At 35.9% G+C, this 24,345-nt stretch overlaps 5 protein-coding genes across 7 annotated transcripts; 3 read left to right on the forward strand and 2 right to left on the reverse strand.

The window, feature by feature from the left end:
- Positions 1 to 517: 517 nt before the first annotated feature.
- On the forward strand, positions 518 to 5,581 carry LOC118263911 (translation initiation factor IF-2). 2 transcript variants are annotated; one of them, XM_035576147.2, is made up of 2 exons: positions 518 to 1,259; positions 2,212 to 5,581. In XM_035576147.2, exon 2 carries the CDS (start codon positions 2,229 to 2,231, stop codon positions 3,720 to 3,722), a length of 1,494 nt encoding a protein of 497 aa, XP_035432040.1. In that variant the 5' UTR covers positions 518 to 1,259; positions 2,212 to 2,228; the 3' UTR covers positions 3,723 to 5,581. The 2 variants fall into 2 exon arrangements, with proteins under 2 accessions (XP_035432040.1, XP_035432039.1); XM_035576146.2 differs by lacking the exon at positions 518 to 1,259 and adding an exon at positions 1,413 to 1,794.
- A 1,041-nt stretch (positions 5,582 to 6,622) lies between these two features.
- On the forward strand, positions 6,623 to 16,351 carry LOC118263910 (sterol regulatory element-binding protein 1). Of its 2 annotated transcripts, none has more exons than XM_035576145.2 (16): positions 6,623 to 6,849; positions 6,927 to 7,559; positions 7,774 to 8,048; positions 8,415 to 8,645; positions 9,068 to 9,266; positions 9,599 to 9,786; positions 10,027 to 10,214; positions 10,517 to 10,753; positions 11,034 to 11,226; positions 12,332 to 12,467; positions 12,880 to 13,030; positions 13,439 to 13,538; positions 13,966 to 14,043; positions 15,192 to 15,353; positions 15,692 to 15,827; positions 15,997 to 16,351. In XM_035576145.2, the coding sequence occupies exons 1-16, from the start codon at positions 6,771 to 6,773 to the stop codon at positions 16,212 to 16,214; spliced, it is 3,204 nt and encodes a 1,067-aa protein (XP_035432038.2). In that variant the 5' UTR covers positions 6,623 to 6,770; the 3' UTR covers positions 16,215 to 16,351. The 2 variants fall into 2 exon arrangements, with proteins under 2 accessions (XP_035432038.2, XP_050561614.1); XM_050705657.1 differs by having other exon boundaries at positions 6,643 to 6,849; positions 12,862 to 13,030.
- A 204-nt stretch (positions 16,352 to 16,555) lies between these two features.
- Positions 16,556 to 19,685, forward strand: LOC118263913 (uncharacterized). Its single transcript, XM_035576150.2, has 3 exons — positions 16,556 to 16,773; positions 16,985 to 17,345; positions 17,763 to 19,685. The coding sequence occupies exons 1-3, from the start codon at positions 16,771 to 16,773 to the stop codon at positions 17,924 to 17,926; spliced, it is 528 nt and encodes a 175-aa protein (XP_035432043.1). The 5' UTR covers positions 16,556 to 16,770; the 3' UTR covers positions 17,927 to 19,685.
- Positions 19,686 to 20,285: 600 nt separating this feature from the next.
- LOC118263912 (ribose-5-phosphate isomerase) lies at positions 20,286 to 21,412 on the reverse strand. The gene has a single exon (XM_035576149.2). It carries the CDS (start codon positions 21,276 to 21,278, stop codon positions 20,481 to 20,483), a length of 798 nt encoding a protein of 265 aa, XP_035432042.1. The 5' UTR covers positions 21,279 to 21,412; the 3' UTR covers positions 20,286 to 20,480.
- An 835-nt stretch (positions 21,413 to 22,247) lies between these two features.
- LOC118263593 (uncharacterized) lies at positions 22,248 to 23,966 on the reverse strand. The gene is made up of 3 exons (XM_035575679.2): positions 23,723 to 23,966; positions 23,063 to 23,220; positions 22,248 to 22,954 (listed from the first exon to the last, which is right to left on the reverse strand). The coding sequence occupies exons 1-3, from the start codon at positions 23,791 to 23,793 to the stop codon at positions 22,263 to 22,265; spliced, it is 921 nt and encodes a 306-aa protein (XP_035431572.2). The 5' UTR covers positions 23,794 to 23,966; the 3' UTR covers positions 22,248 to 22,262.
- Between the last annotated feature and the right edge of the window lie 379 nt (positions 23,967 to 24,345).

Here is a 24,345-nt window from a genome sequence, read left to right on the forward strand (position 1 = left end):
GTCAGTTCTTTCGTCTCTAGATAGACAACAATGAATTTTATGCTTGAATGTTAAAGTAAATATTAGTTTCTTGCGTCTAAACGCGTCTTAAAATAATAAGAATGACGTATTTTCGAAGATGCGTCCCCCAAGTTTGGCGGAAGACAAGCCTCGCTTAACAAAAAATATTGCACACACAGCTTGGTCTATTTTTGAGTGCATTTCGCGCTATTTTAGCGTTCCCTACGCGAGCAATGTGTCAATGACCCCGTTTGGTAGCGTTGTTCACTCACTTTTGGGAATTTTAGGACGGTCATGTTTGTATCGAAATTTTAATCATTGCGCGTCGAATTGTTGGTTGATTAGTTACATCAGCGGTTTCAGCGACTTTCTTTAGAGAAGGGTTCTCTTATTGTGAGTGCTTGGATGTCTACATTCTACATGTATATTTTTTTGTTTATGAAACTATTTAACCTATCAGTCCTTTTTCTAGGTAGCTATGCATTTTCTTATTTACGAAACAGACTTATCTCTACCAAAAATATTACAGGGCTCCTGTAATTTTTAATGAAATTTAATAACCAAATTAGCTAAGTAACGATCGCGATGTATCAAATGAATATATCTGCATAAATCACCTATAGGTAAAGAAAACAACTGCATGTTCATTAGAATATCTACACAATGGGCGCTTAAAGACCATTGATGTTTTTTAATTCCGAAAGCAGAACGCGAAGTTCAACGTTAACATACAAAGAAGCAGTGAGGCGCGGCATTAATTTTTTATAAGCTGATTTCGGCTTTATTTTATCGTGTTGACGGCGAGCAAGCAGCGTTCGCGGCGCACACTACGACAATTGCTGTATAGATGCGCGTGCGCACTCACGCACACAGCGTCGAAAGCCCTCCTCAGCGCGCTGCAATTCGTCGGGCGCGCCGGCCCCGCGCCCGCGCCCTCTCGCCCGCACGCAATTGCACTGCACTCCGGCACGCTGCGCTGCGTGCGTAAAAAGCGCACACGAGGCGCGGGGAGGAGGCGAACGCAGGCCGCGACCGGCCGCCTTCCACCAACACAGTCACTGCCAGACGCTCGCAAGAGCACGCCGCCCCCACACGCAGGGCGTACTCGACACTTCTCCACTCGCGCGAAACTACCCCGAACGTGCTACGAACTTTGGATAAGTGCAAGTGCTGACAATTTTCACATGAGTTTTCCTGTTTCAAAAATTTATTACAACAACATTGTTGACGTGTAGAAGCTGGATTCATTTTCTTTTGCGGTAAGTTTGCATTTATTGTTTTTAATTTTACTTTCGTAGATGTGTTATTGCTACGAATTCGTAGCCGGCTGATATCGAGGACCTGTTTCGTATTCATAGTTTTTATAAATATAGTAAGCATCAATATTTTGCTACGGAATATTATACATAATTGTTTGGAAAATAAAGACGAAAATGCGTGAACCGGTGTGGTGCAAATTTATGGGGAACACAACAGGAGGGAATCCGGCGTTACTGCTTTCATCGGTCCCCTAACTTCGATTTTACCTGCCGAATAAAAGGTAAAAAGTCAATTTGGCAGTGTGGAAGGGCTATAGAGCGTAATATGTAAATGGGGAAGGGCGGTGCAGTCGAGTAGTCGCGCTGAGCCGCGGTGTACGTCGTCAGTCAGTGCCAGTCGCACAGCGATGCGCATCGTGCACAGGTTGCACCAACTTTGTGTACGCAAGGACTATAACTTTCGATCGAGTTGTGCGTGACTTGGAATATTTTTCCAAAATGTATCCCGGTTCAACTAATGACGATATTTTGCCAGGTATATATTTAATTATGAAGTTTAAAAAAGTTTTTAAGTTTATTTAGTGCGATGTCAATTTATTTTGTGATTATTATGTGACGTGAAATTAAATTAAAATTTGCAAATACTAGGAACCTGTACTTTCTTTATTGTTCACAAATTTATTAACCTGTGAATTACTTCTTTACAACTTTTAAATGTTAATTCTTGAAAATTAAATACAAAACTTATTTAGTTGTTTCTTAAACTTATTCATCTTATAGTGTTCTTGTATTATTATAAAAAAATATTGGTGATTAAGAATATACGGTCAGTGGCTTGGGTGTTAGGGGCGGATTTACTTTAAATATGCAATGTTATTATAATATTATTAATACATATTGTATGCCTTATTATATATTATTCTTATCTAAATTATTTTTCTTTCGTTTTCAGAATCCCAACTAAGAAAAATGGGGAGCGTCGAAGGACCGCAAACGTTTTGTTTGAAATGGAATCACCACAAGACCAACTTGGTCGAAATCCTAGAAGCTCTCATCAAAGGAGAGACGTATGTGGACTGCACACTAGTGGTCGACGACCAGGTCACCTTCAAGGCCCACCGAGTCGTTCTGGCTGCTAACTCTCCGTACTTTCAGTCCATACTAGCTGATGTTCCGATGGACCACTGCAGCATCCTTTTCCCTGGAGTTAAAGATTACGAGATGCGTGCGCTCCTTGAATACATGTACACGGGAGAGGTAAACGTGGCGCAAACTCATATCCCACACATTATGAAAGTCGCTGAACAGCTGGAAGTAAAGGGTCTCTTCGACATGACGGAACTACGACGGCGGCCCGGCAGCACGGAGCGCACTCCAGCCGCGTCCCCGCCGCGCGTGGTGCCCGCTGCGCCCTCCAGTGTATCTCCGCCCGCACCCGCGCCTCCCTCGCGCTGGCCACCACCACCCGCCGCACCCGTCCTTTCTGCTGCCTACGACTCTGCTGATATGAATCCTCTCAAACGTAAGAAACTATCTAGTATGCTAGCCACACGTGACACTCCAATCTTAAGAAATGTTCTCGCTCAAACCTCTCCGGTAGATTCATCGCAGCCAATGTCACTCGTTTGCCATCCTGTTAGTCAACACGCACCACCTCGCCTGCACTCCAATGGTTCGGCACATGAATCTGAACGCGCTTCGAGTCCTCACCGCGGTTTTGACTACCGCCCTCGTAGACTATCCTCGCGTGCTTCATCTCCTCATTACAACAGATCAGACCGGTCAGAAGATGCTCACTCTCCATACACTGAAAGATCCTTTGAAGATGAAAGCCAACGCACGTTCCACCCATCACCACCACCAACTAATTTCCAACCAGACGTGAGAGCTGGGCTAGCCCCGTACGTTCCACCTCAACAGAAACCCGAATGGAAACGATATAAACAATATACAAGATCGGATATTTTATCAGCAATTGAATGTGTGCGAAACGGGATGAGTGCACTGCAGGCATCACGCAAATATGGCGTGCCCTCGCGTACATTGTACGACAAAGTGAAAAAGCTTGGCATAACAACCAGTCGCCCCATGAGTCGGGGAGTCAAAAGAGAATCTAATGGAGCAGCATTCCCGTATGGTTTAACTGGAGCAGGAGGCGGAGGTGATGATGGCAACCCATCGACGCCTCTGATAGATCCCTCTTTTCTGCAACAAGCGTTAGAAGGGGCTAGAGACGGAGGGCGGGAAGCTCTACACGCGATGGCACTAGCTGCAGCCGCACATGCTGCCCTAGCACCCCGCACGCCCCCTCGGTCACCTCCACACTCGCCACGCTCGCCTGCTCAGGACGATGATCATGTTGAAGATTTATCTGTACCTCGTCGTCGCGATATAGACCAGCCGCCTGGTGTTATTGTTCCGCCGCGTAATTTTGCATTAGATTGTGGAAGCGAAAGAGATTGAACAAACGACAACGTGGAATGTACATTCAAAAGACTGAATTAGTCGTACAAAGTTAGAAGTAAGACACTTATGTAGGCTAACTGGTAGGCCGTGCCGCGCGCGCACGCCGCCGATGACCGGGCGCTCCGGCCGGGTGATTGCAATGGGCCCCGCGGCCACTCTTCTTCTCCCTATTTTCTTCTTCTTCTCTATTTATTTCAAAGTGTCGTTGAAGCTTGAAAACGAAATCAAATTTCCGTTTGTTGCTGGACGACACCTTTTGTGATTTTATTTTTGTTTATTTCTTCTCTAGTTTTTTGTTTTATAACATTTATGTCTTTGTTAATAAATAGCGGAATAAGTTAGCTTTAACTAGTATTTAATATTTTATTAGTTGAACTGGTAACTTCACACTTAGGCTGCGCCGGCCATGCCGCCGCGTCCTGGGCGGTTCCGCCTAGACATATTATTGTGCAATTTGTTGTCCGCGACTGTGATGTTTATAGACTGAAATGCCGCTACTACCTCACGCTAGCCACAGCTACTCTAGTCCACCGCGTCGCAGCATGCCATACTAATACGTGAAATAGTGAATGACATAGTATATACATCCTAACTTAACGATACCGAAGAAACCTTGCATGCGACGCACTCACGTCACCGCGGATAGCGACGTTACTTCAAACTGACCACTATACTACCAAGATTACTTATAGTTTCCTTACGTTACGGGTTAGATTAATTTATTGATTTGTTCGTCGATTGCCATAAATGTTCGTTGTTAAATATCTAGTTGTGCTCACTATATCTTCAATATAAAATGTTTGCACAAGCACGGTGGTTCATATTAGCGTTAAGATATTGCATCAACACTTAGTTAAGAATGCTCAATGTTATTATTAGGTTTGTGGTAAATAGTAAAATCGTTGCAATGCGCTGTTATACGTAAATGTCTAGTTTATTTTTCATATAATTATTATGATCTACGAGTGTAATTACTTAGATACCGTGTGATTTCATCTTAAGACTCGTTGTTCTTGTTTCTTGTATTCTCAAATTATCTAGTGTACAAAGCTGCACATTTTCAATTTTAACTTCATTTATCGACCTGCTTTATATAATTATCACATCTTTTAATATGTACATGATTTCTAAGTGTCAATGTATATTGAAATCCTAAGAGTAACCATATAATTTTATGTAATTCTTAAGTTAATGAACACATTACTTATTATTTGGTAATAATTGATTGGAAGACTGATTTGTTACTTTAGTCTAGTTTGAAAATGCCATAGATATCTACGAACGTATCTACCTTAATGTGTATGCAAATATTATCTAAATAATTAATTAATTTAAATCACGGATTGTGTGTGTAGAAGCTACACTTCGGTAGGTCTCACTATTTTGTGCCTTTGTTTGTTGTAATTTAAACATTATCTATGTTAGGACATTCCAGTAGGTGTACCTTAGGCACTCTTGTGTTCTGTGGTTTCTCACCACTTTTAAGGCATTAGGAATCATGTTCGGCGCCCTCCGGTGCCGAACATCGTACATCTAATCGCCTTAAGAATTAAATACCTCACATTTTTGTTAATTAAATGTTAAATTGTAATTATTATATATCCATTTTTGTGCCTACATAAATATAAGTCAATACGTATGATGTTATTGCACTACTATAGCTCATAAATTAAGTTGAGTTTTGAAAATATTGTACCTACGTACTTTAATGTGTAGTTCTACTGTATCTATACACTTAAGTTATAATAGATCGAGTTTGTTTATCTCGTAACTACATATTATTATAGTAAGAACTCTATATTTACAGATAATATAATGTTATAAATATAAATTAAACGTTTAATATCAATTAAGAATGATTATTTCATTTCCCTTGTTGCAAAATATAATTAAGACCACTATCCACGGATAAAAACCTAAGAACTAGTAAACAAAAAGTAATCTAGTTAAAAAATCCAAGTCCTTTTTTGCTACCCTTATTGCTACGATCTACGACTGCTACGGTTTTACATATATCTCTTTCAACACTAGATGGCAGTAGTGGGTGGTGGTAACATGAATACCGCTGAAACTTATAACTAAAATAATAAGTCTGAAATTAGTACATAACAAAATATTAATATGAGTAAAAAATCTCAAAACATTAAATGAAACAAATATATAATATGGCTTGTACGGATTAACACTGCTGCGCCATCTAGCTTGGATAAAAATAAATGTTTTGTACAGCGCCATCTAGTGAGGGGTAGTGATATTACCAACGAGATATTGTTAGAGGTTTTACTCGGACTGGGAAAATAATAACCATAGAGCGTATTTCGGTTGCACTGTTTATGGAAGTGGGCAACACTAAAAGTTAAGAAAGACAAGAGAAATAAAAAATTGTTTTACATTAGTTTTGAATACTCACAAATTGTTATAAATTCATACCTGTAATTGATATCAATGCGTGAAAAATACGCTAAATATTATTACTATTCCAAATCTTTATGGATTGGTTATTGTGGTGGTCTGGTCATTGGTATGTGGTACAAGGATTTATTTATAATATTAACTAAAATGAGCACTTGTTAAACCATTATTTAATGAAGAATTAATTATAATAATATTTATTTTACTTTACATAAAAAAAATAGGTACTCATAATAAAGTCTTTCACTAGGGTAGGGCATGCAATAATAGATTTTGTTTAATGTATTTGCATAATGATCTACATTATCACGCATCTAAATTATTCAAATAAGTTTTAACATTAATATGAGGAGCACTTCCTACATTTGTTAAGTTCTATTAAGAAAAGTTTCATTCAATCACTCTTCTAATAAGATTCTAATAAGTTAATAGTTTTTGAACGCAACTTAACAAGAAAATGACGTCGTATCACACCACCTATTTTCTTTCATTTGATTGGTTGAATGGAATCATGCGAATTATGTCAAATTCAGTCAAATGTGAGCTATCTATCAAAACTGCCAAAAAACGTAAACATGTTTATTTTATTGTGAAGATAGAAAAATACGTTTTTAAATGATTTAAGTGATTAAAATGGATTTCGGAATGGGGCCGGAAGGCTCATTTATGAATTCGGATGTGTTTAACATCAATGACATCGCTGAAATAGAAGGTAAGTCGTGTTTACTACTTGCAAGTGTTACGTCGTATTAAGTATGAGTAATACACGCAACTATTGAATAATTACAGATTTCCTCAGTGGATGCGACGGTGATTTTATGAAGACCCTTGAAGATGAGTTGTCTCGTGTTGATGATCACCCGCTTCTAAGTGTTGACACTAAAATTAAGTCCGAAGTACCATCACAACCCCAGTTGTCACCATGCTTCAATTATATTGGAAATCCTGTGGTGTCACAGTATGCACACAGAGCCAAGGCACACTCAATAAGCACTCCGCAGCCTAAAAGTAGTCCTGTACAAGCTGTGAGTCCAAGAGAAGACGTTTATAATTTGCCTGTTAATGATGGTGCGCCGCTGCCTGATGTCACGCAGCATGGGCGCCGGAGAGTGCCTGCACAAGCCCCCATGATTGTGCAGCAGGTAGTTCAGAGTCCTGTTTATGTGAATTTGGCGCCAAATGTGCAACAGATCCCAGACGGCCGGCAACCCTTAATGCATATGGATACTGGAACTACACAAATAACCCAGCCAGCTAAAACGAAGCCTGCAAACCAACCTTTGCTGATACAGAACAATACCAAAGGAGTGACACCGCTTATTCTAAAAACATCTGATGCAAGTTTTTCTCCTGTTGTGTTGCAATCTAATATCATTAGCCCAGAGACACAAACTTTCATGTACACCAGTGCACCTGTACAAGGTAATGTCTTTTATGATCCTTATCATTTAAAAACTTTGTTATTGATTACAAAATCCATATCAGCATACTTAACATAGTAGGTCTCAATGTACCTAACAATAATTTATAGAAATGTTATCTCTATGTAAGAAATGTATGGCATACCATTTTTAAAACTAAAAGTATAGTAAATATTCTTTGACATTTGACTAATAAATCATTGCATATTTTCCAGGAACCACACAAGGCATCATCACAAATGCTAAAACAAATACAGAAAACCGTCCCTTACAGTTTTTCACCAGTAATAATGGCCCAACACTTTTAACGGGAATACCAGTTGTTCTAGACGGTGAAAAGATTACTCTAAGTCAGGCTCCGAATATGGGAGTGCCGAAGGTTAAAGAAGTGAAACGTAGTGCGCACAATGCTATAGAGAGGCGGTACAGAACTAGTATTAATGATAGAATAGTAGAACTTAAGAATATGCTTGTTGGAGAGGAAGCAAAAGTATGTATAATTTGTTTACTAATACTAATATGTTGCATCAGCTTTTTAAGAGTATGATGCAATAACTGTTATACTTTCATCATGGCTTTACAAATAGTGATAAACAAAGTTGAGTGATAGTATTAAATAAACAGGTTAATGAACCTTTATTCCATTTAGAATCTTTTAAAATTGATTACTTTTTCTAATAAGAATCTATCTAGAATATTCTAGATTGTCTATCTAGGAATGTTTTAAGAATTTTACTTTAAGCTCTAAAATGAAAACATTTTACTAGTATTTATTTAAACTACTAAGATCTCATTGGAATATAATTATAATTGCAATTACTGACTTTTTTTCTTATGACCTTCTTTCAAATTCCAGTTGAACAAATCAGCTATTTTAAGGAAAACAATAGAATACATTAAGTACCTACAGAACCAGAATACTCGTTTAAAACAAGAGAATCAGGCTCTGAAGCAGGCATTCCAGAAGTCTGGAGTGAAGGAGCCAATGTTTGATGTGACATACACACCTCCGCACAGTGACATCTCATCACCATCCAGCTCACCGCATGGATTTGACAGTGATTCACCTTCGTCACCTGAATGCAAGGTCAGTATTGTCATATTAACTAACTATATCTGTTATAATGATTTTATAAATAAATTAAAGAAACTTAGGTATCATGCTCAAGAGGATTAAGATCCATTAGTTTTATTACTCTGAGTCATTGTTTATTAGACATAACAGTAATTTCTTATGATTTTTAATGAGATTTGCCAATTACATATTTGTTTATAGAGTACAAATAGAGACATAGAATTATAGCAGTACATATACTTACCTGAAAATCAGAATGTCTTTTCAAATAAAGTCTTAGTCTTAGAAGTCTAAAAAAAACTTTAGACTTCTATGATGACACACAGAAAATTACAAATAATTATGCATAATAATGTGTACTACCTGACACTTGATTAAAATAAAGATAGATATTAAAATAAAATTAATTTTGTGTGTAATGTGTGTATTTCCAGGTTGAAGATAAGTACTCGAATTCTAAGATTGTCATGGGTATGGGTGATCATTCACGGTTAGCATTATGTGCTTTCATGGTCGGTTTGATAGCATTTAACCCCTTCAGCACCTTCTTTGGAAGTTATATGCTGGAGTCTACAGTCACAGACTTCTCTGCAAGAGTGGATCAAAGAAAAATATTGGCTGATGATGACTTTGGTAAGATTATTTAAAGTTTTATTCATACATTTAGTTTCAGTATTTTATTATATAATCTGGGTTATTTTTCTAATAGCAAAGGAAATAATAATAAGAAACAACCACCAAACTTTATATTTATATTATTATATTTGCTTATTTCTTATTAGAAATGGCAAATAGAAAATTGATATTCTATTTACTCACTGATCATAAATTAGTTAGTATTTAGTAAAATTAAAATTTTACAGTATTGTGATATAGATTTAAATGCTCGCCCAAGTTGGGAGAATACATTAGATGATTTTCCCCTAAAAAAATATTTTAATTTAATTATAATGTTCTCATTCTAGGTTCTACAGGAATTTCGTGGGGAACATGGTTATTCAGTACTTTCTTCATATATCTAATCAACTTTTTCATACTGGGAGGCTGTCTGATAAAGTTGCTAGTGTATGGAGATTCCGTACCAAAGTCGCAATCTAAGGAAGCTGGTCTGTTCTACAAACACAAACGGCAAGCTGACAACTTTGTGAAAAAAGTGAGTATACATTACACATAATTTATATGAACCTAACTAGTGCAGTTTTGTACTGTCTCTTCACTGATTGATTGGTTTACCAGGGTATACAGATTACACTTTAAAACAATATTACTTAAAGTCGTTATTTGATTGAAAGATTTTCGAATTTCTCAATGATGCACGCAGTGTGGGATTGCCTGTAATAAGCAATACTACGACTTTAACCAACAACTTATTCATGAATTTTATAATTTACAGGGTGACTTGGAAAACGCTCGGTTGGAACTACATCGAAGTTTAGCGGTTTGTGGGAAGAGCGTACAAGCGGGTGGACAGGGTCAGGCGAAGTACTCTGCACTCACTGCCGCGGTACTAAGGCAGTTATTGCAGAGACTTCCCTTTGGATCCTTCCTTGCACGGCGCGCTGGTGATTTGTGGAGTGATAGGTAAGTTTTCTAATAGCAATTTTTTTCTTAAACACATAAAATTTACAGACGTTGGTATATATTTTAAATACATGGCCACACACACTAGGTTTTTCTCCTCTGTCATAGGTACATTTTGCAAACATACAATTTTAAATACACATTACATCCAGACCTGAAACAACAATTTATGGATCACACAATAAATTGTTCCGCGTAGAATCACACACGCAAGACGTTGCGCAGCAGCCAGTTGCCCTGCCACTGTGCCAAACGTCCATATAATTATTTACTTTCAACATTTATTTTTTTTTGTTTCACAGCCCTTCAAGAAGAGCCACAAAGCACTGGGCTGCAGAAGTATCAACGGTATCCCATAGGCTTGCACAGCTAGAGATTCTGTCAAGTCACAGTGGTAGGAGTGAACGAGTGCTCTTGGCCCTCCAAGCTGTTAACTTGGCTGAAGTGACCGGCAATAGACACCTTTTGGCTGATACTTACGTAACTGCCGCGCTTGTGTTCAAGGACTATATGCCTAAGTTCGGCAATTGGTTGTGCGGGTAAGTATAAATGTGTTTTAGTTTATGATTGTCTACTCATTTTTAAAATGATTTTGATCAAAGGAATTGCCCGTTGTTTTTTGTCTTGAGACTGTTGATAATGGGAAATACCTATTTGTAATATGAAATTACTCATAAATGCATTCTTCTTTACCATCCACGCCGTTCACGACGAAATTTGGAACCCCACCCCAGAAGCAATTTTATTAAAAGAACCAGTAACACATTTGCACTTACTAAATAACCAAGTAAAATAATCAGTATCTGCTTGAATCCCCAGCTACTACTTAAGCCTGTGCCGTGGTTGGACGGACGGTCTGTCGGAGTGGCCGGTGCGCCTGCGCTGGGTGGGCAGCGCGCGCGGGATGCGCTTCCTGCGCACGCGCCGCTGGACCTACGAACGGAACCCGCCCGCCGCCGCACTCTTCTGTCGCCTGCCTGATCCTGCTGATCCATTGGCTTATGCTATGAGGGTATGAGATTATTTATTATTATTTTGGTTATTTTTCTCAGCAGAAATTACAATAAACTGACAGAGATAACTGGTTATTCGTGATCAACAATTCTTAAAACATTTTTAAATGAATTTCATTTAGACTTTTGAATGAGGTTTCGATTATAGTTGGGACAGACAACTTCTGAAATATTGATTCAAATAAGATATTAACGTCCAAATCATCTCTTCAACAATTTCTCAATTGAAGTTTACAAAGGAGTAAGTAGACACATTATTAGGAGACCAAATCTTTGAAAGGTATCACTTAAAAGATACCACACAAATAAAAACCTTACACTGTCTTTCCTAAGGTATAAAATAGCTTACCTTACATTACCTTCTACAATAGTTTAAGCTAAACCTCTTACTTGTATCAATGACATCACTAGCAGATGGTATTAGTTAATGAATTAAACAATCTTATTGTATCACTGCATGCAAATGAATCAGCCTAAGCATAGTTTCCCTTCGAGCTGTCAATATTATGACATAATATTGTATCGTTACATAAATCGAGGTATGTTTATCATGCCTGGCTAAGACTGGTATGATAAGAGTTAAGTTATAATGTATGTGTTAATAGTTAATAAATGCATTGAATTTTAGAAGACAAATGTCTAGGAAATCGGTTTTTTCTGATGTAAGCTTTTTTTTAGTCAAATGATTTGAACGTTTGTCTTAATTTAATCTTATTACTACTATGTGAGAACGAAATGTACAATAGTTTTTATAGCAAATGATAATAGAATATTACATTCCATACCTACTCACTCGCCTCGTTCGTGCTAAGTTTAGCTTCTCATCTCACAATTCCCTTTACGAAACCTCAGAAAAAGAGATTTAGGCTAACTTCAAAATATAAACGATTCTTGAAACAGGATTTCTGAAAAATTAAATAAGAAAGTGTTATATAAATAGGTAAAGCGTTTGCTTCCTCTAAACTGAATTAGTATTTGTAATTCATTACAACTTATTCTGTACCTGATTATAGGAAGTTTATTACGCTTAAGGAATAGTACAACAAGATCTTACTTTATAAGAATATCAAAGTAGATAAGAACTTACCAAATCTCTATTTCCAGGCGTATCACCTGGAACTTCTGCAGAAGAGCCTGCAAATGCTCCTCTGTGCTGACGAGCGTAGTAACACGCGCGATGTACTGGAACTTATCAAGCTGATCACTGATGACGTGTCCACTGATGCGCCACATCATACAGGTTAGTTTCCAACTTTGCCACTCTCATCATCAGCCCACTGTCCTTTATGGATTTGGCAGGTGACTTGAGAATCGTATTTTATATATATCTCCATGACTTAAGGAATACTGCTACCCGTCTCTCGGTGGCTGTGCGAATTTTAGCCCCGTATAAGGATTTTTCTGGTGCCAAATAAACACATAATGTAGCACACACATAACATTCAGATTGGAACAACTATTTGTGGTTCATACAAAGAATATCATTAGGTATATTACAAATCACTTTTTCTTCTGATCAACAACCTAAAGAATTCAGAGATTTGGAGATTGCTGGAAGGACATTAAGATTTCATACAACTTATCAATTTTCCCTTAATCAACCAATGAACTACCACATAAAATTAAATAAATAGTTGGTATTCACCGACCAGGTTGTTGGGACCCCGTGATGGAGTGGTGGGCGAACATCGTAGGTGTCGCCGCTACCTGGTTGCTGGCCGACACCGGCAAAGCCGTGGAGATCGACGACCGTCTCAACATGCTGCCTGAACCACTTGCTAACTGTGAAGACCCCTTGCCAGGGTACGTATACTTGGTATTTAGGTACATTAAGGACTAATATATTCTCATGTGGAGTTTGTTATGCAACTTACCTTAGTTAAAAATCAAAATTGGGATGAATTTTACACTTTTGTTTAAAACACTTTTTCAACTGATAAACGCAGCAAAATTAATGATTACTCCTTATAATTATCGTCTATGTATAAAATGCGGGTCAATAACATATATAAATTAAAATAAATTATTATTGTACAGCCGTCTAATTAACAATGAGAAGATTGTCATACATGCGAAAACTTAGAAATTCTAGTCGCACTGGTGTTTATAAAACAAAAGTGTATAGTTTATAGTTGTTGTATTAATAACTATTGTCTTTCATAGCATAAACACGAGCTGATGAAAATATAGCTATTGTACTATTATTCGTAGGGCGTTGCATATGGCGTACAAAAGCCGGCGCGGCTTGTTGAGCCTCGCTCAGTGTCGAGATGAACGCTCGTTCGACAGGACCGCTGAGACGATACTCAAGGTGTGTGCCATTTATTTACATTCAGTGTTTATTTTATGCCAGTGAGTGAATTTTATCCGTTGGTGAAAATGTTCGGTGAGAGATTGTACTCGTCTTTTATGTGTTTTGATCTAGTATAATATACCTAGATCAATCTGTTATCTGTCGCAAAAAGCACTCAACGCTGTTAGCTATCCGATTTGAATAGTTAACATTCGGTTTAGTGGCAACGTTTAGATAGATATTCTCTTTTTACCTGCTTCAGTAATCGGAACCTTGTCTTATTATACAAAAAGTACATGTGAAGGGTTTTAAGTTCTATTCGATTCGGGTTTACTTTAAAAGTAACGCAGTTTTCGCCAATTTTCAAATGAGTACATTTAACTTATTGGAACTAATTAATTATTAGAATTACATGAACTAAATTATATCTATTTTCATATTACAGGTGTGCGACATCGCTGGAACCAGACTAGCAGACTCCCTAGCGTACTACTGCTGCCGAAAACCCACACAGCTGATGTTGGTAAGTTTCAAAAACTTATCAAAAACGATTTCAATCACATTATTCTAATATAAATTTTACCATTTTATTTTTCTTTTTTTGCTTGTTATTTTTATGCTCATTTCAGTTTTGTATTCTTTGAATGATATTAGCAACTAGATGGAGCTTGAAGAAATAACTATTACGGGAGTGCATTGTAGTTGCATTGCACTGGTTTACATGAGTTGTGCAATATTACTACAAAGCAAATCTCGCATTAGTTGCATCCGCCGCATCGAAGATGTTCTTGCATGGTTTATTTTTTTATCTTTATTGCTTTTATATTTAGTTTTAAGTAGATAGTTTATTCTTAGCGGGTTTATTGTTAGTAGTTGATCATTGTTGAATAGTTTTACTAGAAAGCATGTGTAGAAATTCATTAATTTGTTGTATTATTTATTTAATTTGTTGCTATGTTAGGAATTGATCTCATGCACGTTCTCCTATCCATGGTATGATTAAACGATAGTTCGTATCTGATCCAAAACTTAATTCTTAGATTAGCTCTTCACATATCGTGAAGTGTTTCTAGTATGTTGTATTATATTTTCAAAATATTTTGAAATAGCAGCATGTGATGTCATTATGTTTAAATAACATTGTCCTTGCTGAGTCAATCACTTGCAGTTAAAACTAAACACTGTAAATAGCTATAGACACATAAAACCTATTGTTAGTTACCTTTTCAGTCGTTTTTAACGTTGCTGTTGTTAATTTTCGTTAATATGTATTAATATTGTGCATAATGTATTATTTGCACCTAATCCTATAAGTTGAAAATATGGAAAACAGTTGGTATGCTGACAAACTCTAACTTTTGTGATATTTTAATGTAAACCTACTGCTGCAATCGATTTGTAACGTAAGATACAGGGTGATTAGAAATACCATATAATATTCCGTACCTTTCATGTTCTTTATGTAAAAAGTTATAAATTAGGTAACAAAATCTTTTTGAACAGTTTAAAATGCTTTATAATAATATGTTCCCTACTAAATGTGTTTAATCCTTTGCCAGAAATGTATCGTTTTTCTAATAACCCTTCATATCAATGTAAAAAGGAGATCACACTTTATTGTGTATAAATAATAATGAAGTAGTTATTAACTAAGCTATGTTGTGTGGGCAGTTGATGCAGGTGCTATGCTGTGACTGGGTGCTAGAAGTCCGCGCGGGAGTGTGGGAGGCGGCAGGCGCAAGACAAACTGATGGTTTCTGCGCCCCGCACGCACAACTGCGCGCTTTCCAACGGGATCTGCATTCTTTGAGACGGATCTCGCAGAATTTGCCGGTTAGTATCACAACAATATCTACTAAATAATATCTACTAAATCAATCTTCTGACAATTTTGTACGGCATAAGACATGGGCATAGGTGTATGGTCTATGCTCGTAATATGTACATCGCTACTTCAAATATCGTTTTTCAACTTGCAGTAATACTTTTTTTAAGACGGAGTATAGAAAAAGTTCACTACATTTGTAAAAATAATAACAATTAAGCTTATGTTTGTTAAGTTTGTGAAGCAAAGAATGTGTTTCGGTCTTTTTAAAGACCGATAAGAATTTCGACAGAAAATCCCTAGCAATGCTTGGTCAAAACTAAATTGTTTGATAATAATGTTTCAGTGGGTGACATCACGAGTGTTCCTGCAATCTGCAGTGTGTCGTATGATGGCGGGCGCGGCGCCGCGACGTACTCAGCAACTGCTTGACGGTAGCCTCAGACCCAGGCTTAATCGATCTTCTATTATTTGTGGAAAAGGTATGAAGGCATTTTTGATTGTGTATGTTATGTTAACCTTTTGTTTGGCTATTACATCTCGACACCATGCTTCATTTTCGTGGAACATAAATGGTAGCATAATAAATGGAATGAATATAAACGATATCTCTAAAAACCTAAGACTGACGAATGATTAAACATTTACCAGAGCGAGCCTCGGAAGGCGGCGGTGGAGACGGCGAACGCGCAGTAGCGCTGTACATGGCATGCAAGCACTTACCGGCTGCCGTACTAGCCGCGCCAGGTGAACGCGCCGGTATGCTCGCCCAGGCCGCAGCCACGCTGCAGAAAATAGGACATAGAAGCCGCCTACCCCACTGCTATCACCTCATGAAATCCATAGGAACCATGCCCTCGGCACCCTAAAAGTGGTGTTCCGCCTAAAGATCAAATATTAATTTATTCTATGATTTGTTTTTATAAAATATTACCTACCCATTGTTATTTGAATAAAATTTATTCGATCAAAATTTAAATGCAATACATGACGTTTTTTTTATAAACTGTGCTTTCATTTTCAATTACCTGTAAGCGATATTCTATCCCTTCAGGGAATCAGGGATGATCAAATGTGTACTTAAAATAAGTAATGAAGAATTTTATTTTGGTACGGAAAACCATCACAGAAGATTATTTTTATCTATGGTGTTTATAGCTATTTCTATCTATGGACACCCCATGAATCTGACAATGACAAGTAACAGTGACAGATGACAAGTAAACGTCAGTGTATTGTCAAGACAACAGGCACAGGCAGGTCATATCAATAATATTGGTATTTGATTTCAAATTAAAAATAGCAGTTCGATCGATATATTGAATTTAATTCTGGTCCTCGTAAACTGCTATAGTTATGAAACGTCTCCTGTAGGCGGTAAAGTGAAACGCTTCTCGGAATATAATTGTTTTATAAATTGTAATTATGGTAAGTGAATGTTTGTACATATTGATTTATTATTGTCACACGCCGTTTGTTGTGTTTGTCCCTGTTTTATTTGTATATCATAAAGAATAATGAAACTTCTATTTACCGTAACATATACTAATATCACCTTGTTTTATTTTTTTCGTGTTGGATATATCAGTTAATGTATGCTAACGAAATACCGACACGTATACTCTCTTTGAAATTCCAGGCAAACGCTGTAGCTGTTCAGAAGAAAACAGTTGCCAACAACACAGGGGGCGTCCGCAAGAAGTCAGGGCCTAAGTTTGAGTTATCAGATGAACAGAGGAAAGACATCAAGGAAGCATTTGATCTTTTTGACACAGAAAATACAGGGAAAATAGATACAAAAGAATTAAAAGTAGCTATCCGAGCTCTAGGCTTTGAACCTAAGAAGGAAGAAATAAAAAAGATGATTGCAGAAATAGATAAAGGTGATGGAAAAGTATCATTTGAAGACTTCCAAGAGTTGATGACTGTCAAAATGGCAGAAAAAGATACTAAAGAAGAAATAATGAAAGCATTTAAACTGTTTGATGATGATGAGACAGGTTTGTGTATACATAATCCCATTTATAGTTTATTTCAGAAAAAAAATACAAAATGTTATCATTTGTAAAGCCAAGATACTTGTGTAATACTGATTTAAATGATAATAAGACATCCAAGTTTCAACATGGTTGTACAGGTCAAGTAATTTTTTATCATTCTGTTTGTTAGATTATGTGAAGATATCTGATGGCATGTTATGTCATGAGTCATAACTAGAAATAACAACAAGCATTTTTTTGCTCTATAAAAATAGTTGCTCCGCGCTGGTAATTTCTCCTGTGTTGTGTGTTAACAAACATACAAGTTACACACCTGAAACAACAATTTGTGGATCACACAGAGTAGCTCCATGCGGGATGATCCAACTGTGTAGTCATATTGGTTTCTATGTTAAATGTATTGCCTCAACATTTCAGGTAAGATCTCATTTAAGAATCTCAAGAGAGTAGCTAAGGAACTTGGTGAAAACCTGACAGATGAAGAACTGCATGAGATGATAGACGAAGCGGACAGAGATGGCGATGGAGAAATAAATCAAGAGGAGTTTTTGCGCATAATGAAAAAAACAAGTCTCTATTAGAATTTACCCGAATCTATGCAGCAATGTGTGGTAACTATGTTCTAAAAATGTTCGACTGCAACAAAATACTTAAGTCATTTACATAATGCAATTATTTTAGATTTACATCTATCTACTATCTTCTGAAAATATCTCTATCATACTTCCACAGGGTATCCAGTTTTTATTTTAGACAGTATTAAAAATAATTTCGTCTTCATTCTACCCGCAAATATCATAAAAAATATCTTTTTGAATTGGAGATACAGTTGCCAATTAAAAAAAAATTAATATATCTCGATGTTATGTAGATAGGCATAAATATACTAGTAGTTCCTCTTTTATCACCCCAATAATTATTTTTTGGGAAACAAATATCATATTTTAAGAGTATAATCTCACTTTTTGTCACAGATTAGAAACTTAAGAAGCCACTTACTTATATATATTTTATAACTTTAAAGTATTATGATTATTTTTAATTGTAACTTACAGCTTATGTGGATTGAAAAGTCACAAAAATCTATAAAGACACAATATTGATAATTTTAAAGGCAACTAAAGCTGGGCATTATTATTTTAAGAGCCTGCTGCTTAATATCTTAATTAACATTCTGGTAATCCAACTGATGGATAACTTTATGTATTTTACATAAAAAATCTATTAGCAACTTAAAATATTCTGAATTAGACCCTTAATATTCAAAGTCAAGGTAAAATAATTTATTTCAAAGCACTTTTCAACATCAAAACAAAATATTAAAAATGTCAGTCTATCGGTCAGTCCTCTAGTGAAGCTATTTGCTCATTCTATAGATTCCTATGGAGAAGAACAAGCAATTATGTGAAAATAATGTAACAAATATTCAGACAGATAGAAAAATAAAATAACCTTGAGAACAGCAAAATTAATAGTTTAGAGCTGACCAGTGCCACTTGACAGCACCTGCTATTATTTCTTGTTTAAGATTTATCGCTATATAGCATCTTGTCTTAGTATAAGTTTACACCAAGTGTGATCAATATTGCTTAGTAATATGTTCCAGTTATTATTTTAGTGGATGCAATGAAAAAATTGTTAGTTGGTAGTTCACATTAGTTTTAGTTTAGTGTGTCTCACACATACTGCCAATAGTTTGGTTACTATTTGCACAAATTGAGTGTTTCAAATTGTTTGTTTTTGTAATTATTGTTTTAATTTGTACCCACAGTTGTTCAATTTTAAAATTTCAACAGTCTGATGTCTTATTGGCAGCATTTTAAATTCTAAATGTGCTCAATGCATTGCTTTACTCTTACCCTTTACCTACTTTCAAATAAGACTAAATAGTTAAATCTATCGTCTTGAAAGGTGCATGAGTCTATCTTATATTATATTATGACCAAATAAAATAGCTACAACATAAATATGCAATTGGAATATATTTAAAAAAGGCAAACATACATTCCCAAATATGTGTATTAAACATGTTCACTATGAAAATCAATACAGGTAAACACTATAATAAGTAAAGATAAGATCTGAATCTAAGATCTGGTCGCCTAGCACATTGTATATGGTTTTATTGTCTAAGGAAATAATTTCTCTTAGTTTGTAAGTTTTAAATTACATTAAGTTTAAGCTTAAGGCCTAATACATACATAATTATATTCTCAATCAGTGTTCTACCTCTAAAATTGATTTCTTTGATCAACTCTATGTACCTAATTTTTATTTGCCAAAGTGTAATTGTATTTTTATTTGAATTGTTTCTCATTTGATTAAATCAAAGAAGTACAATGGTTGTTTCAATTACATTATTAGTTTTTTTCTAATCTTTTTTATTAGCAAGTTTTAGTGTATTTTTATGTAGCGTGTCTCTTGTTTGATTCATTTTAACATCTACAATGATTTTTCTATTCTAATTACAATTTCTATTAGTTTACAATGAAATCTAAATGTTTTAAATATACAGTATGTTTTTTATCAATGATATTACAGTTCATAGCTACCTAAAGTATATTTGTACAAAACATAATTATGATGCTTTATTAGATAAAATTTTGGAGAAAAATGCATTCTGTTGCTGAAAGATTAGTACTATAATTATTCGAGATTCCCAACGATTATGTTGTAGGATGCTGGCTTAAATCAGTGGAACAAAATGCTTATCAAATTATTACAAACTAACCATGAGGCATTTGATTGCGAAGTAACAATAGTTCACTTTTTTTACTGATAACATGTCTTTGGTGCTGATAAACCTCTATTTCATCATTTCATGAAATGTTTTTTTATATCACAGTCCAATAGGTTCATTTATAAATTTTGATATGGAAGTACTTGGTACTTCTAATGTCTTTTTTATATTAAAGTAAAAATAAAATATGAAAACTGTTATCAAATCTCTAGTCATTTATGCCAGAGTAGATATTAATTTCTTGTATAAAAGGCAAAAATTTCTATCCCACATTACTTTTAAAGAATATAAGTTTTAGTTTTAAAAGCATTGATAAAGATATTAAACTTAAAACTATTACAAAGTACATTCATAAAAGAAAAGCTGAGCTTATGACATATTAGTATTTTGGATCTTTAAGGATGTATACCAAACCGCTCTATGACACTGCCTTCAGGCTGGCCAAAGTAAGCTTTCTCACACATGTTTACAAACAATCCTGTTTCAACCACACCAGGGATCATTTTTATAATGCTATTGACTTTGTCCCATCTCAAGTCCTGGTTGGTGAATATCCAGTCAAGGATGAAGTTACCATTGTCAGTCACTACCGGTCCAGCCTTAGCAACAGCTTTGCGTAACTTTACTTCTCCACCATACAGAGCCTGTATCTTATTTTGAATAGGAACATATGCCATTGGCACAACTTCTATCGGTATACCCTTTTTGTATCTATCTCCTAATTTCACAGAATCTTTAGTGTAGTCTGCTATAACGATGAGTTTCTTAGAGCAAGAGGCTACTATCTTCTCTTGTAATAAGCAACCACCACCACCCTTGATCAGCGTCATATCGGCGTCTACTTCGTCGGCTCCATCGATAGTGACATCAATCACCGGATGCGTCTCCAACTCGCCCAATGTAAGCTTATGTTTGATAATCAGCTGTTTAGCTTGAAACGATGTGGGAATGCAGGTCACCTTCAACTTCTCAGTCTCTACACGTTCAGCAAGTCGTTGGACCGCATAAACGACTGTAGATCCGCTACCGACACCAAAAATACAATCTTTCTTTACATACTCATCAACTGCCCGGTGTGCGGCGAATTGTTTCGCTTCTTCTAAAGACATTTTAGCGTTTCTACTACACTGGCTATACTTTCTGACTGCACCACTGTGTTTCAATATCGTAGTTGCACAGACTTTAAGCAACATGCATCAGTGTTATTCTTAGATTAATGTAATAAAATGTATTATCGTAACTACGTATACCGCGGTGTTACAACACGTGCGACAACGGCTTGCCTTGCAGATTTGATTGAGAATTCGTTTCGTTTTCTCTTTCTCACATCACACAATCTAATGTCAATGTCACGCACTGCACGTTGACACTATTGACAGTTGACAGTGACAGTACTTAATTTGTTCATGTGTGTCTATGGTGTAAATAGTTGCCATTTATTATTGATGATTTTTTTTTTCATCTCAGTATTGAATATTAATTTCTTAACTCAAATTAATAATAATATGTATAAAGAAGCGGGAGTAATAAAAGATAATAAAAATATAGGTAGATTCGGTAAAATAGGCAAGTCAACATGCATTAAAATTCACAGACTGAAGTGGAATCTAGTTTTTTTCTTCTTCTTTAATAAAATCTTCTGATTTATTTTGTTGTGAGATCCAAGATAGTTATTTATGTCCAATGTGAGAATGTACCGGACTTCATTGCTCTGAAACTTTACTACGAGTTTGCTTTACGTTTAAAGTAATCGAAACGAAAGCACATACGGCGCCCTAGTTGGTTGGTTCATTCGAGCCGGCCAATCAGAGCGCCAAATGGGCTTTCTAATGATACTGGTATGTTCAGTCAGTAGGTAACTGACTTACAGTAACTGTAGTTGCAACGATTTCAGAAGATGTAGGGGGCTTGTCCAAAAATAGACAGTCAACATGGGATCTGTTGATTTGTTGCAAGTGCGTTGCCGACCTAATGGGAGGTGGGAAGAGGAGACGACGACTCCAGCAACTTAATATAAACGGCCAACACGTATGTGTTTAGTTTATAATATTTTTAGTCCTATAGGGACTGAAAATATTTGTTGCTATAATACATAACATGCTTATTTGGATTTCCCGGAATTACGAACCTTGTAAATACGAGTATACACATTAACACGATACTATAAATAAACATTCTCAATAAGTTTCATCAACATTTATTACTTTCGTTAGGCTCTTCAAATCTTTAATGAGATTATTTTGATCATTAAGAAGTTGCTTCACTGTTTTTAAATGTGTTGTCAAGTCTAAATCCCGGCTATTTGTTGGTGATAGTGAATGTTTATTTAATTCAATTTTTGTCATGGTGAAATTAGTGAAGTTTCTTTGATGAGACCCTAGTTTTAACTCAGACCGCGCGAAAGCAACGCGTTGCCGTGGGATTGGCGCAGGGAATTTTTTATCCTTGTTAATACAAACGGAGCCTATTTTATCTTTAGGTTTTAAATTATTTTCCATTGTAATCAATGTGTCGAGGAATCTATTTTTTTGTTCCAGCCGAATGCGTTTCTCGTGTTCGTTGCAGTAATCCGCATAATACTGTCCACAGCAAGCTAAAATTTGTTTCAGTTGTTCAAGGCTAGAAATATTTTCTACCCTTTCTCCAGATTTATTTTTCTGTAATTCCTGATATCCAAGATCAATGACTTTTTCGAAAAATTGAAGCTGTTCTCGTAAAGCGTGGTTTTCTGTGCTTAAGTTAGTAATTATTTCGTCTTTCTCACTTTGCTGTCGTATTAAATTCAAATAATTCTTTCTAGCAAAATCTAAGTGACTTGTTAGCGTTGCTATTTCACTCGCTTTAGTTGATGACATAGTTTTGGCAACAGCTGTAAAAAAATAATGGGTGTAATAATAATAATAAATGGTTTTTAAAGGTAAAATAAGAGTCACTCAATGCCTTTTAAATTCGTATTGAAGACATCAACGTCACTTACCGCAAGCAGTTTTTAGTGTATTTTTTAATCTTTTTATTTGAACTGTTCTCAAATTCAAAGATGTCTTGCATTTTATAAGTTGACCTAAAATTTCTTCAGCACAATTATCGTCACATTTTATATTGCTATTTTTCGCAGATATAGTGTCCTTATGAAGTCTGAAAAAGTAATAAGAAATGAAGCGATGAACTAAAACATATTTTAAAAAGACGAGCCTACGAAATTGGTCGCAGTCGTAGCTACGGCGTAGCAACGTAGACCGTAGCACGAATAAGATCAGCACCTGACCGTGATCTTTCACATCGAAATAATTTGGATACCCATATCTATTAAAACTTGCGAAAAGGGTGGCTGGTTTGAAGTCATGTAGTGTAAATTCATAGGGTGCCCTGATCACAATGACATTTTTTGCGATAAAGTAAGGACTTAGCTCTTTACTTAGATAGTAGGTACCAATAGTTAATGTGTACCATCGGTACACCAATGAAACCGTTGCTTACGGACTAGTGTCCTCTCCTGAAAACTGTATATACCATCATGATCTTCACCATTTCAGGACCAATGATTTCTAGATCGGCTGATTAGAAGCAACCTGTATCCAGTGGTTTCTTGTGATCTCATCTACTGAATAATATACTGAAGTTTATTATAAATACACACTTTTGAACTTCTTTAGCAATTTCACTTAATGCATTGCGCATTTGGTTCTCTTCAGGCTCGTCATCGCTCATTTTTGGTCACTTCTTATACTTGACATAAATCGAAACAAAGTATAGAACAATTTACTCGCTATTGAAATCCGATTAACGCTAAAATATTTATTTTTAAACTGTATAAAAAACCGAAACGAAATTGATATTCATTAAAAAGTATAATTATGGCAATGACAGACCGACGGAAAATCCGTCAGTCTATCTCTGAAATACAAACGATGACAGTTTTACTTTCTAAACGAAGATAGAGCAAGAAGTTCGTAATATGCTCTTGAGTGATTACATTATCACGTACTTTGAACACGCATCTGTTTGGTCTAATTCTATCTGCAACAATTACTCCTATTAAAATAAAAATATTTATAACTTCACGCCTTTAATCTCCGAAGGGGTAGACAGAGGTGCACATTATGGCACATAATACAAATGTTCACCCACATTTCACAATTTATGAGTCCCATGTAATAGGTGGTGAGCCTATTGCCATATACCGGGCACATTTCCAGACTCTGTGCTACCACTGAGAAATTTTCGAAAAACCGAAAAATGCCCAGTAATACTTCGCCCGAC

Source organism: Spodoptera frugiperda, chromosome 27 (genome assembly GCF_023101765.2).
Source record: "Spodoptera frugiperda isolate SF20-4 chromosome 27, AGI-APGP_CSIRO_Sfru_2.0, whole genome shotgun sequence".
Classification (NCBI taxonomy): Eukaryota; Metazoa; Arthropoda; class Insecta; order Lepidoptera; family Noctuidae; genus Spodoptera; species Spodoptera frugiperda.